The 11,826-nt window shown below is 45.9% G+C and overlaps 1 protein-coding gene across 1 annotated transcript in view; it reads left to right on the plus strand.

The window, feature by feature from the left end:
* LOC115087551 (poly(U)-specific endoribonuclease-D-like) overlaps positions 1–9,258 on the plus strand; it is a 32,157-nt gene extending 22,899 nt beyond the window's left edge. The window contains exon 7 of the mRNA XM_029594906.1: positions 9,098–9,258. Within this exon, the coding sequence (XP_029450766.1) occupies positions 9,098–9,212 (115 nt within the window). The 3' untranslated portion in view covers positions 9,213–9,258. The remainder of the gene's footprint in view (positions 1–9,097) is intronic.
* Positions 9,259–11,826: the final 2,568 nt, after the last annotated feature.

An 11,826-nucleotide genomic window follows, 5' to 3' on the forward strand; every position in this document is an offset into this window, starting at 1 on the left:
CATGCTATTGCTAATTTGATCATCCTATATCCTTCAGCATAACACGTATCCAATTGACTATATTTTGTTCATGTATAATTCATTTACAACATGTAATGCAGCAAAAAAATGTTTTAACAATGCATGATAATACAGTATTTATTCTGAGAACACCCTTATCTCCAACTGAATTTTTCAATATCTATTGTTCTCCCACTGTTTCCTTTTGATGACGTGTTGACATTACTTGCTTGTCCGTATGTATTTCCCATTATGTCATTTCATATATTTCACACATCACAACAAGGCCTTGTTTTGCCCATACGGCTTCTTCAGGGGAACTTGTACTTTCAAGTGGAACCATCAACCATACTCGAAATGTTTCAAAATCAGCTGTAACTGTGTAACACTATCAGGTCAGCTTCAAATATCCATCTAGTTATCTTTCATTCAACCTCAAGTCAGTTTTAAATGGCCATCAAACTGTCACTTATTCAACCTCTGTCATATATCTTTATGATGAAAAAAAGTTTCCAATGACTAGAAGGTCACCAATATCGCACGTGTTTAGAATATTATATCACTTCTTTTTTTCTTTTTTCCAAAAAGACAAACCAATTCATCATTGTTACCACGGCTCTCTTAAGACATTCATCTATTTGCGACCAGACCACTTCAAACCATCCGGAGTTGGAAGTAAATCAATAGAGGACTCTAGGAAGGCTGATGCATCCAAGCTATCCTGCCTGGTTGCCTCTAATAGCCCATCTAAATTTTCTCATTGCTTGGGCAGATAATAAATATTAGGTGGACATAGAATTTGATCTTCTGAAAAACTCAAAATGTCTTTCAAATATTTTTTATACATCTCAATGGGAGACAAAAAGCCTTGTAATAGGAAAATTAAAAAATCTAAATTTTTTACTATACATCGAAATTTCCAAAACCTCTAAACGATTATGAACAAAGTATGTTTTATAGAGGATATACCCGCATTTTGAACCGATGTTAACACCCCATTGATATTGGAAATAGAGCTTTCCAATGATTCAAGACACTTATCATGCTCATCAGGCTTCACTTTAGTTTTAGCTGTAAAAGTGGACATCTGAGATATATTTTGGATTAATTTCTAGTCTAATTTAGCCACCATCTTCCAAATGTCTTTCAAGGTGGCCACATTGGGTACTTCCATCTCCAAAGCACTAGCCAATGGTGCTGGTATAGCAGTAGGTAAAACACCAAAAGAAGGCTCAGACATTGCATCAGCAATACCCTGCTCTGTATTTGATACAACTGGCTTAAAAACAGCCTGTTGTATCTTAGTAAGATTTTGAATATTCACCAAAGAAGAAGAATTCAGATCATAGTCAGGGGGTAGCCCACATGGTTGTGGTGGAGGCTGAACAAAGCCTGGATTTAGAGAAACCTCAGTTGCAGAGGTTTTTTAAACTACTGTCCAAAGTTGGCAAATTATCCAAGTGTAGAAAGTGTTCATCCATAGGCCCTCTGAGCGGTCCCTGAATCAGAGAAGAGGCAATTACCTTGCTTTCCCTTTTCTTCCCCATCGAGCATAAGTAGCGTGCCCCTTGGCACATGTGGCTTCGGCAGCACATCAGCAGCAACTACGCACCACTAGCACCTCAATTAAATAGTCTGGTGTCCCCGGCTGATGATGTTGCCGCTGGTAAGGAAAGGGAATCCTGGTGGTCAGTGTCGATGGTATACAGCAACATAAGATCTTCCTCATCCAGGTAGTTTCAAGGTCCTGCTCCTCCTTTCTCAGGGATCTCTCCCCGGGAGGTGATTTTAACATAGGAGCAGATAGAAGCCTGGACTATAAGCCCCCAAAGCTGTTACAATATGTTGCAGAAGTGGACCCTTGGGTTGAGGAGGAGTTGGCGCACCCAGCAGGTGGAGCTGGCTGGAGCAGAGGCCCAACAGGAGCTTCATCAATACCAGCCCTTGTTCCCCTTAGGTTGAGCCCTCGGGTGCCAGTGCCGGCTGGACTTAGGTGTGGGCCTCTGTGTAGGTGAAGATCTGTTGCATAGAAGATGATGCAGGCCAGCACAGTAAGAAAAAGCAGAGTTGGGTTCAGGCTGTGGTGAGAGGCGGGCAGAGTACATGCAGGGATGAGGTCCAGGCAGAGGATCAGGCCTGGCGGAGGTCAGACAACAACGAAAAACAGGTGGAGGTTGGAGGCACGCAGAGGTCAAGCAGTGTCAAGTCCAAGCCGGGGACAAAAGCCAGAAGTCCAAACTGAGGAAACAAGGGACAATGGAGGACAAGGAGCCACAGAACAAGGAGAAAAACAGGAAGGCAGATGAGGAGGACTGACCACAAAGATGAGGACTTAGGATAAAGACACAGAAGAACAGGAACACAGCAAGAACCAGGATCAGATGTCGGATGAAGAATGCTGAGGCAAAGCACTACTCCGAAGAGGCAACCTATTGCCGAGGCAAGAAGAGGCAGGAGAAGTGGCCTTAAATAGTCCCAGTCTGTGATGTCATCAACGGGCATTGTGGGAGAGTTCCCGCCTCGGGCCCTTTAAATGTCGATAAGTCAGGAGCATGCACATCTAGAAGAGTTCCTGCAGCATTGTTGGCATCAGCGGCACGGGCCTAGTCGCTCTGCGCTGGGCGGCCGCATCCTTGCCAGGGAGGCCAGCCATGGCATTAGAGATCAGCGTGCCGGGGTATGAGCTGGAGGTAAGAGCGGCGGGCCGCAGGATGGACCCCAACTTGACGAACACAACAATAGCCCTTCCTGTATCCCCCCCCCAAGGTTTTAGGTGTCCTGGGGTGTGAAGCATGAAATTCCTTCATGAGGTTTTTGTCCAATATATTGGAAGTGGGCTCCCATGAGTTCTCCTCTGGGCCGAATCCTTCCCATGATATCAGGTATTCCCATCACTTGGTTTAACGTCTGACGACCAGGATTTCTTTCACTTGATAGGTAACATCTTCTTCAGAGGATACCTCTTGAGGCTTAGGTAGTTTCCTGAAGGGCCAAGTGAGAACTAGAGGCTTGATAAGAGAAACATGGAATACACTGTGGATTCCTAGGGAAGCTTTTAGGCACAACTGGTAGGTTACTGGGCCCACCTGGTGGGTGATTGGGAAGAGCCCAATGTATCAGGGGGCGAATCTCATGGAAGGCATCCGGAGACAAATATGATGGGTGCTAAGCTAGACCTTGTCCCCTGGCTTAAATTGTGGTGCAGGTCTACGATGTGAGTTCATGGTTCTTATGGCTCTCTCTGCCGCTTTCTGAAGCATCTCCTCAATCCAGACCCAGAGATCTTGGAGCTCCTGAGCAGTCAATTGAGCCGCAGGTAAGGGAACGGTCAAAGGAATCGACAAAGGGGGTGACGACTGCCTTCCATAAACAATTTGAAAGGGAGATGACCTGGTAGTGGTGCTGAAGTGAGAGTTGTGGGAGAATTCTGCCCAAGGAAGAAGAGAGACCCAGTTATCCTGACAGCCATGTGCATAAGCTCTGAGGTTGGTTTGGTTGGTTGTTCAGACTGGCCATTGGCTTGGGGGTGGTAAGTCATTGTATTGTCCAAGGAGATGTTGAACTTTTCACAGAGGAAGCGCCAATTCTTGGCTGTAAACTGGGCTCCATGGTTGGAAACAATATGCTTGGGCAGGCCATGCTGCAGAAAATTTTGGGGGTGTGGGAGGTCCAGGAAGTGGGATGAAATGATCCATTTTAGAGAAATGGTTGACTAAAACATAAATAATTGTGCAGCCATTTCAGAGAGAGGGAGAACCACCACAAAGTCGGTGGACAAATGGGTCCAGGGTTCCTTGGGGGCTGGCAACAACTGTAACGACCCCCAGGGTTGTCCCTCCAATGGTTTCTCCTGTTCGCAAATGGGTCTACGTAGGCCTGGACATCCCTCTGCATCTGGGGCCACCAGTATTACTGCTGGAGTATAGCGAGAGTTTGGGCCTTCCCAGGGTGACCTACGACATGGGAGTTGTGGGACCATATTAACACTTTTTCTCAGAGTCTGCGTGGTTCTACCATCTTCCCTGGTGGGACGGTCATGGTGGTGGTCAAATGAATCCAGGCTGTGTCTATGACACGCCTGGGAGCCTCAGAGACATCCTCTACCAAGAAGGACCGGGATAAAGCATTGGCTTGAACATTCTTGGTGGCAGGGCAGTACCTGATCTTGAAGTCTTGGCCTTGAGTCTTCGAACAACTATGTATAGTAGCCTTATGCAGTGAGCCTGCTTGCACTGGGTGCAGAAGGTACAGGAGAAGGATTCTGTATCTTTTGTCAATTCCAAGCAGGCTGCCCGTTTGGAAGCAGGGGTGGTCTATGTGGCAGATGCGCTGTATGATTTGATCAGGACCTTCACTGGGAATATGGTCTTAGCGATGGCAGTTCAAAGGCTTCTCAGGTTGCGTAATTGGTCGGCAGATGTCTGGTCCAAATCGCAGCTATGTAATCTCCGTTTCAAATGGAAGCTGTTGTTTGGGGAAGACCTAGAGCAATTGATGAAGCATTTGATGGAGTCAAAGGGAAACAAGTTGCCGGAGGATAAAAAGGTCGGTAAGAAGAATTATCCACTTCATTCTCATTTTCAAGATAAAAGGAGATTCCATTCCAACAAAAATACTTCGACCTCGGTGCAAAGGCAAGGTTCAGAGAAGCAACAATTCTTTTGAGGGGCACATAGATTCACCCACAATAATTCCAGTCAAGGGGCTGGAGAAAATAAGGCCTTACAATGAGGCCAGGCTGGTCCACTCCTCCATGGAGGCCATCAGAAGGAGATTGACTGTCTTTTATGAGGAGTGAACCAAGATCATGTCTGATCATGTCTGATCAATGGGTTTTAGAGGTGATAAAAGAATACTATGTTTTAGAATTTTCATGCCAATCAGAGAGGTCTATGTAGTGTCCACTATACTTCCCGCATCTAATGAGTAATGGTGTACATTACATTGCAGCGCCTGCAGTGCCTAGAAGCAATAGTGCCAGTTCCACCACGGGAAAGGGGCCAGAGAAGGTATTCAATTTACAGAAGGTCAATTCGACACTGCAAGTGCCACATTTTCACATGGAAATTTTGCAAACAATGATAGCAGCAGTGTGCAAAGTGGAGTATCTGGTGTCTTTGGATTTGACAGAGGCATAGTTTCATGTCCCCAGTCATCTGGACCATCAGAGGTTTCTGTGGTTTGTAGTGCTGGGCAAGCATTTTCAATTCCGAGCTCTCCCTTTCAGCTTGGTGACTGCACCCAGGATGTTCACAAAGATGATGGTGGTGGTAGCAGTGGTGCTAAGAAGGGAAGGAATTCTGGTTCACCATATTTAGATGACTAGCTCATCTGGCCGAAGTTGGAATTGGAGTGCCATCAATCGATTTGGCGGGTTCTGAGTATATTGCAGTCCCTGGGTTGGGTAGTGAACCTAGCAAAAAGCAATTTGGTGCCATCCTAGTCATTGGAGTACCTGGGGGCGTGTTTCGATACCCACATGGGCAAGGTGTTCCTTACCTCGGATAGGGTAACCAAGTTACAGTCTCAGGTATTTTGTCTATTCCGCCTTTCAGTGCCCAGTGTCTGGGATTATTTACAGACCCTGGATTCTATGACTTCGATGCTGGAGTTAGTTCCATATGTGGCCTCCTCAGTGAGCGCTTCTGTCTCATTGGAGTCTGTTGTTGGAGGAGTTTTTCCTGCCTTTACCACTTCAGGGATATTCCAGGTTCAGTCTCTCGTGTGGCTGTCTCGTCTCAATCTGAAGAGAGGAGTGAAGCTGGAGATTCCAGACCAGGGGATAGTGACCACGGATGCCAGCCTCAGGGGGGTGGTTTGCCAGGGGCAAACGGCTCAAGGTCGGTGATCAGCAAGGGAAGAGTCCTGGTCTATCAATTGCTTGGAAACAAGAGCAGTTCACAGAGCATTGGTTTCCTTCCTCCCACAGATCTGAGGACGGACAGTGAGAGTTTTCTCATACAATGTGACGATGGTAGCATATATCAATCATCAGGGTGGGATGAGGAGTAGCTGGATGGCTCAGGAGGCCCAGGAACTGTTTGGGTGGAACAGTATCTGGCAGGGTTAGAGACATCCCATGTGGTTGAAGTAGACAATGTGCAGATGGATTTTCTCAGTAAACAGCAGTTAGATCCGGGGGAAAAGGAGTTATCCTCAGAAACCATGGATCTCATTCGGGCCAGGTGGAGCAGACCTCTGTTGGATATGATGGCTTCTCACCTCAATGCCAAGGCGGACCAGTTCTTAAGCCTCAGGAGAGAGTTTGGATCTGAAGGAGTCAGTGCTCTGGTCTGCGTGGTCCGCAGGGATTCTGCTTTATGTTTTCCCCATGGCTTCTCATAGGCCGAGTCTTGTGGCACATAGAGCAATACCTGGGCAGAGTGGTTCTTGTAGCACCGTGACATCTGTGGTTCGTGGATCTGCTTTACTTGGCAGTGGACGGACCAATCTAATTCGGTCATTTGCAGGAGCTTCTCTGTCAAGGGCCCATCTTCTCGGATCAGCGGGTTGTTTTTTTCTCACAGCTTGGCTTTTGATAGGAGATGCTTGTGATTGAAGGAGTACTTGGAAGCGGTTATTGCTGCATTGCTTTAGGCTAGGAGGCCATCCACTTCTCTGGCTTATGTCCAAGTATAGAAGATGTTTGAATTGTGGTGTGTGGAGGAAGGTGTCAACCCTTTGCAGATGGAGATTCCTCATATCTTGTCCTTTTTGAAGAAGGGTTTGACCAAGGGACTGGCTTACAATTCACTTTGAGTACAGGTAGCAGCCTCAGTTGTCTTCGAGGTAAGCTTCAGAGAAGGCCGCTGGCTTCGTATCTGGACGTCATTTGTTTTTTGAAGGGGGTCAAGCATTTGCGACCGCCAGTGTAAGTCCGTAAGCAGCTTGGGACCTTAATTTAGTTCTGCAGGTGATGTGTGGTCCTCCCTTCAAGCTGTGCGTCGGGCGTCATTGAAGAATCTTATGATAAAAACAATCTCTTTTGGTTGCGATTTGCTCAGCCAGATGAATTTTGGAGCTTCAGGCTTTGTTGTGTAGGGTCCCTTTCCTTTGGATTACGGACAATGGAGTCTTATTGCTTACAGTCCCCTCATTTTTGCCTAAGGTCATCTCCTCCTTTCATCTTAATGATGTGGTGGAGCTCTCCACCTTTCGACATTTGATGGTAGAGATACCAAATGCTAGAGAACTTTACATACTGGATGTTCGCCAGACTCTTGCATTATCTTAAGGTCACAAACAGTGCCTCTAAGGCCTCACTGGCATGTTGGCACTGTTGAGCGTATATCTGTAAAGATCAGATTATCCTGGGAGGACTGCGTTTGCACTCGACTAGAGTGCAAGCGGCTTCCTGGGTGGAGTGTCAGTTAATATCTCTGCAGGAAATTTATCATGCTGTGACATGGTCCTCGCTTTATACATTTACCAGACATTACCATCTGGATGTTCGGATGCCCAAAGAGGCAACATTTGGTGAAGGTGTGTTGCGAGCTGGTCTTTTGGGATTCCACCCAGTGTAGCGGGGCTTGAATATATCCCACTTATCTGGACTGATCTGGGGTATGAATAGGAAAGGAAAATTAGTTCTTACCTACTAATTTTCTTTCCTGGAAACCACAGATTGGTCCAGAGGCCCATCCCTCTTTTTTATCTTCGAAAGATCTGTATTGATTCTGGTTGTATATAGTGCAGAAGAGTTCTGGTTTAAGGTTTTCAAGTTCCTTTGTTTGAAATGAGGGCTCCAGCTCAGGAGTTCCAACCTTTTGTATCCCTGCTCACCTTGTAAGGGGAGTTAGGTTAATGTTGGAGGGGGGTTCATCTTGGCTTGGATACAGGTCAATACTGAAAGAATACAGGTGGCACTCTTGGTTATGTAGCAATGTTCGAAAAAAAATTTTATGTCTCCATCTGCTGGTAGGGATGCAAAACCCACTTGTCTGGACTGATCTATGGTATTCCAAGAACGAAAATTAGCAGGTAAGATTTCCTTTATCTGGGTAACTTTACCCGGCTTACTTTGTCTGCGTATTTTCAGTAGGATAAATGTATCTGGATAACTTTGCCACTTGCCAGTCTACTGAATATGAACCTGAACCTGTTCAGTAGTATTTCTGATGTGTGTTGAGGAAAGAGAAGAGTCAAAGATGACCACTAGATTGCAGACTGAGAGAACTGTGAGGATGAGAGTGCTATATAGAGATAGAGAGAGGGGCAAGAGGGTGAAGAACAAGAAGCAGCATGATATCCCTAAGCTGCTGATATCTGTTATAGTGGCCTTCCAGTGCTTATCCATGGCAGTTGTGGAACATTTTGTCAACTTCTTCCTAAACAGCTCCATGTGGTACTCCAGGATGCATTCCAGAAGGTCGTTCTCCTTGGTGCTGAATTAATTGCTGTCATTCCAGGGTCTGGTTTGTGCTGCTTTCAGGCTGTAATGTCTTGTCCTGTTCAGTGTGCTGAGGAGTCTCCCTCCCTTCCTGCTGCCTTTTTCTGCCTCCATTTCAATTAATTTATTGTTCTTAATATCCCGCTTGTTAAGCATGTTATCCAAGTGGTGGAAAGGGAAATGGGGGGGGGGGGGGGGGGCCATGTAGTGCTTTTTGGTAGGGACATCGCTCTGCTCCACAGTCTGGGCCTCACCTTATACCCTTCCCAATGAAAACCTCTGATTTTCCCGTGCTTCACTGTTTTTGATGCTTGCAACAAAATCCATGGCCAGCCCAGGTTCTTAGAATGTTCTTGTCAATAATATCCTGCAGCATAGGGGATTACATCATCATCATCATACTTTATTTATTTAACACTTTTCCAACCAGCAGAGCTCAAAGTGTGCTGCTTGTGATGTAGGACAGTAAAACATATCACAAGGCTGAACTTTTAGTCAGGTTAAAAATAACCTTATCCTTTTCTCCCTGTTTTTTTCTTGCTCCTTATCTTCTTCTCTCCTTTCTCTCTTATTTTTGCTTTTCTCTCCTTCATTTCTTCACCTTTCTTTCTCTTTTCTCTCTCTCTCTCTCTGTATCCTTGCCCAATCTCTCTCCTTTCTTTTCCTCTCCCTTGTTTCCCTCTATCCCTCACTCTTACCTTCCTACAGGTGTAATATCCATCTGGGTGGACGAGCAGCTCAGATTCAGACCTGGACTTGGACCAAGTCTTCCTATGGTAATGGTGGAAAGTATGTTGCTTCATCTTATCCCAATTCTCCCTGAACAAAAAGCAGCTTTGAGCAAGAATAAACTTTCAGAGCTCTGAAAATATCTGTTTTATTTGATTTACTGAGGGGGAATGTTAGTTGCATTTTATTTCCTGTCCAGCAGGGGTGCCATGGAATGCCAGCTGAACTTGATTATATTCTGAGCCAGACCTGGTTTCATAATTCTCCCTCTCATAACAGTATGTAAGACAGCAAGCACTGGAGTCCATCAAGAAATCTGCTAAAGCTGAACTGACATCTTATGATGACATGGAAAATGGCTACTAAATAGGGATGAGCATTTAGGAGAAACGAAATAGGAAAAGAGACAAAATTTCCTTTTTCATTTCGGATCATATTCAAAACAGAACAAGTTAAATTCTGATGAAATTTTGTTGGAATCTCGTTTCGTTTTGAAAACCAATTAAAAAAAAAAATGTTGCCAATTGAGACTAGGCCTAGGCCCGAAGCCAAGGACTCACCTAGGCATAGACTACTACCTGACGAAGGGGCCGCGGGCTACATCTGAGCGTGACACTGGGGTCTTGGCCTAGGCCCTGGTCCAATGCTGGGGCCTAGGATGAGACCTGAGCAAAGGCCCAAGCCCGGGAAATTTCCTGATAACCTCCCCCATACTTACATACTTTGACGCTGCCTCCTTGCCCAGTCCCAACACTGGGGCCTCGGCCTGGATCTAGGCCCGATGCCTGGGCCTCAGTCTAGGCCAGGGCCTGAGCCCAGGCCCAGCCCTGCAGCCTGGCCCAGAGACTGTGTCCCTATGCCAGGGCCTCACCTGAAGATTCCCCCGGACTGGGTGAGGGCCAAGGATGATCCTGGCCCTGACATTTTTCCAGGTGGGAGGGATGTGTGGGGGGCACAAGAAGCCCTGGAAGGCCCAGTTTCTTTTTTTTTCTTTTCAAAGTTTCTTTTGTTGTTTTTAAACTAAAAAAATGATATAAACATTACACAATGAAATTTGTGGAGAAAAAGCCCCCCCAAACACAAAATGAAAAAATAAATGAAATTTTCTCCCCTTCCCAACCCTACTAATAACAGTCTTTTTGTTTTTGTCAGTGTGACGGGCTCACCTTAGGGTTAGGAAGGCTCCATGTTTTAGGGATAGACTGAGCTAATGTGGATTTTACCTTCATTGCATCTAAGGACTTGCAGGGTGCACCAACCTCTCCTTGATGATGACATGGAACTATCTGGTGACTCCTATCATATTATACTCCAAAATAGTGTAGTGTTCCACTGGAACTATGATTCATGAGGTATCCTGGGAAATGTGGCTGATAGGATTCATTCCATGGAGTGAAATATAGTCTTTTGAACTACATTTCCCAGTGTTCACCCTGAAGCTTGCATCTGGTGCAGCACTTCTCAGACAAAGATAAAGCAGCAGGAGAACAAGCTGCAAAAAGACATTCACTGACAGTTGGCAACAGGGCCAGATTTAAGATTTTGTCACTCATAGGAAGGAGCAGAGAGCTGTGAGGATATCTACCCCTCATCCCAGAGAGTGAAGAGCAGAGAGTATGGGTGGTGACCAGAGTTCCTCTGCTGCACCACTTTGAAGTGCCATCCAATCCTAAAGCAAGTTGGGAAGAGGCTCCTCTTCAGCCCAGGTACTTGGTGCCTACAAAATTTGGCACTCTAGTCACTTGCCTTTGTTGCCTACACCTAAATCTGGGCCTGGCTGGCAATTAAAGATCCTGTTATCTGAACTCAAAAGGAGAGAAGTAATTACACATCAAGTAATTACTTGCTTGAAGGAATTGGTAGGTTCTAGCTCACATGCCCATTTTGGTGTGCAGTATCATGTAAACTTATAAACCAGCATTTTGGCATTTTTCTGAATAACTAACAGAAACCAGTCACACCTCTGCACATGCAAGTAAATGTGTGACAGGCTACTTGTAATTGCACACTCTACCTTCATAACTCTGGGATACTTTTGGTGCAGAGACGCAGGGAAGGAAGTTTTCAAAGTGTTATATGGGCAGAAGTGGAATTTTACAAAACTGCTTGTCTGATATGCGGATAAACTTATGAGTGTATGTTATGTTCACATGTTAAGTTTACCTGGACTTACCAAAGGCATTCCTGGGGGCAGGGCTGAGGAGGAGTTCGGACTTACATCTATAGTTACGAATTAAAAAAAGTATGTACATAAATTTTCATGAAAACATTCTGCATCCATTTTAGTAGGAGCAGATGTGTGTGTATGTGTGCAGGTAGCAGGGCAAGATCAGGGGCCCCAGATGGTCCATCTGGGAATCTGAAGGAAGTGGAAGCAGTAGAAAAGAAGACTGGTTCAGAGAGAGCTGCAGGCCACGCCCCTGGCATCAGGGTTTGGCTGGGGCCCAGCTGAAAGGGGCTGCGACAGTGCTGAGAAGCAGGCAGCTGTTCGCAGCAGCTTGATGGCTGACCTGCCTCTTGCCACTGAACCTCCTACCTTACATTTGTGACCTGCTTTTGGACTCCAGTTCCTGGCCTGCACTCCTGCCCAGCGCTCCGCCTGCTCTAGTGTGTACCTTGTTCCTGACTCCAGCTCCTGGTCTACCGCCAGCTCCTGCTTGCAACCTGCCAGATTCCCAGACTGTTCTTGGCCTGTGCTAGGCCTGGCT

This window comes from Rhinatrema bivittatum, chromosome 3 (assembly GCF_901001135.1).
Source record: "Rhinatrema bivittatum chromosome 3, aRhiBiv1.1, whole genome shotgun sequence".
Classification (NCBI taxonomy): domain Eukaryota; kingdom Metazoa; phylum Chordata; class Amphibia; order Gymnophiona; family Rhinatrematidae; genus Rhinatrema; species Rhinatrema bivittatum.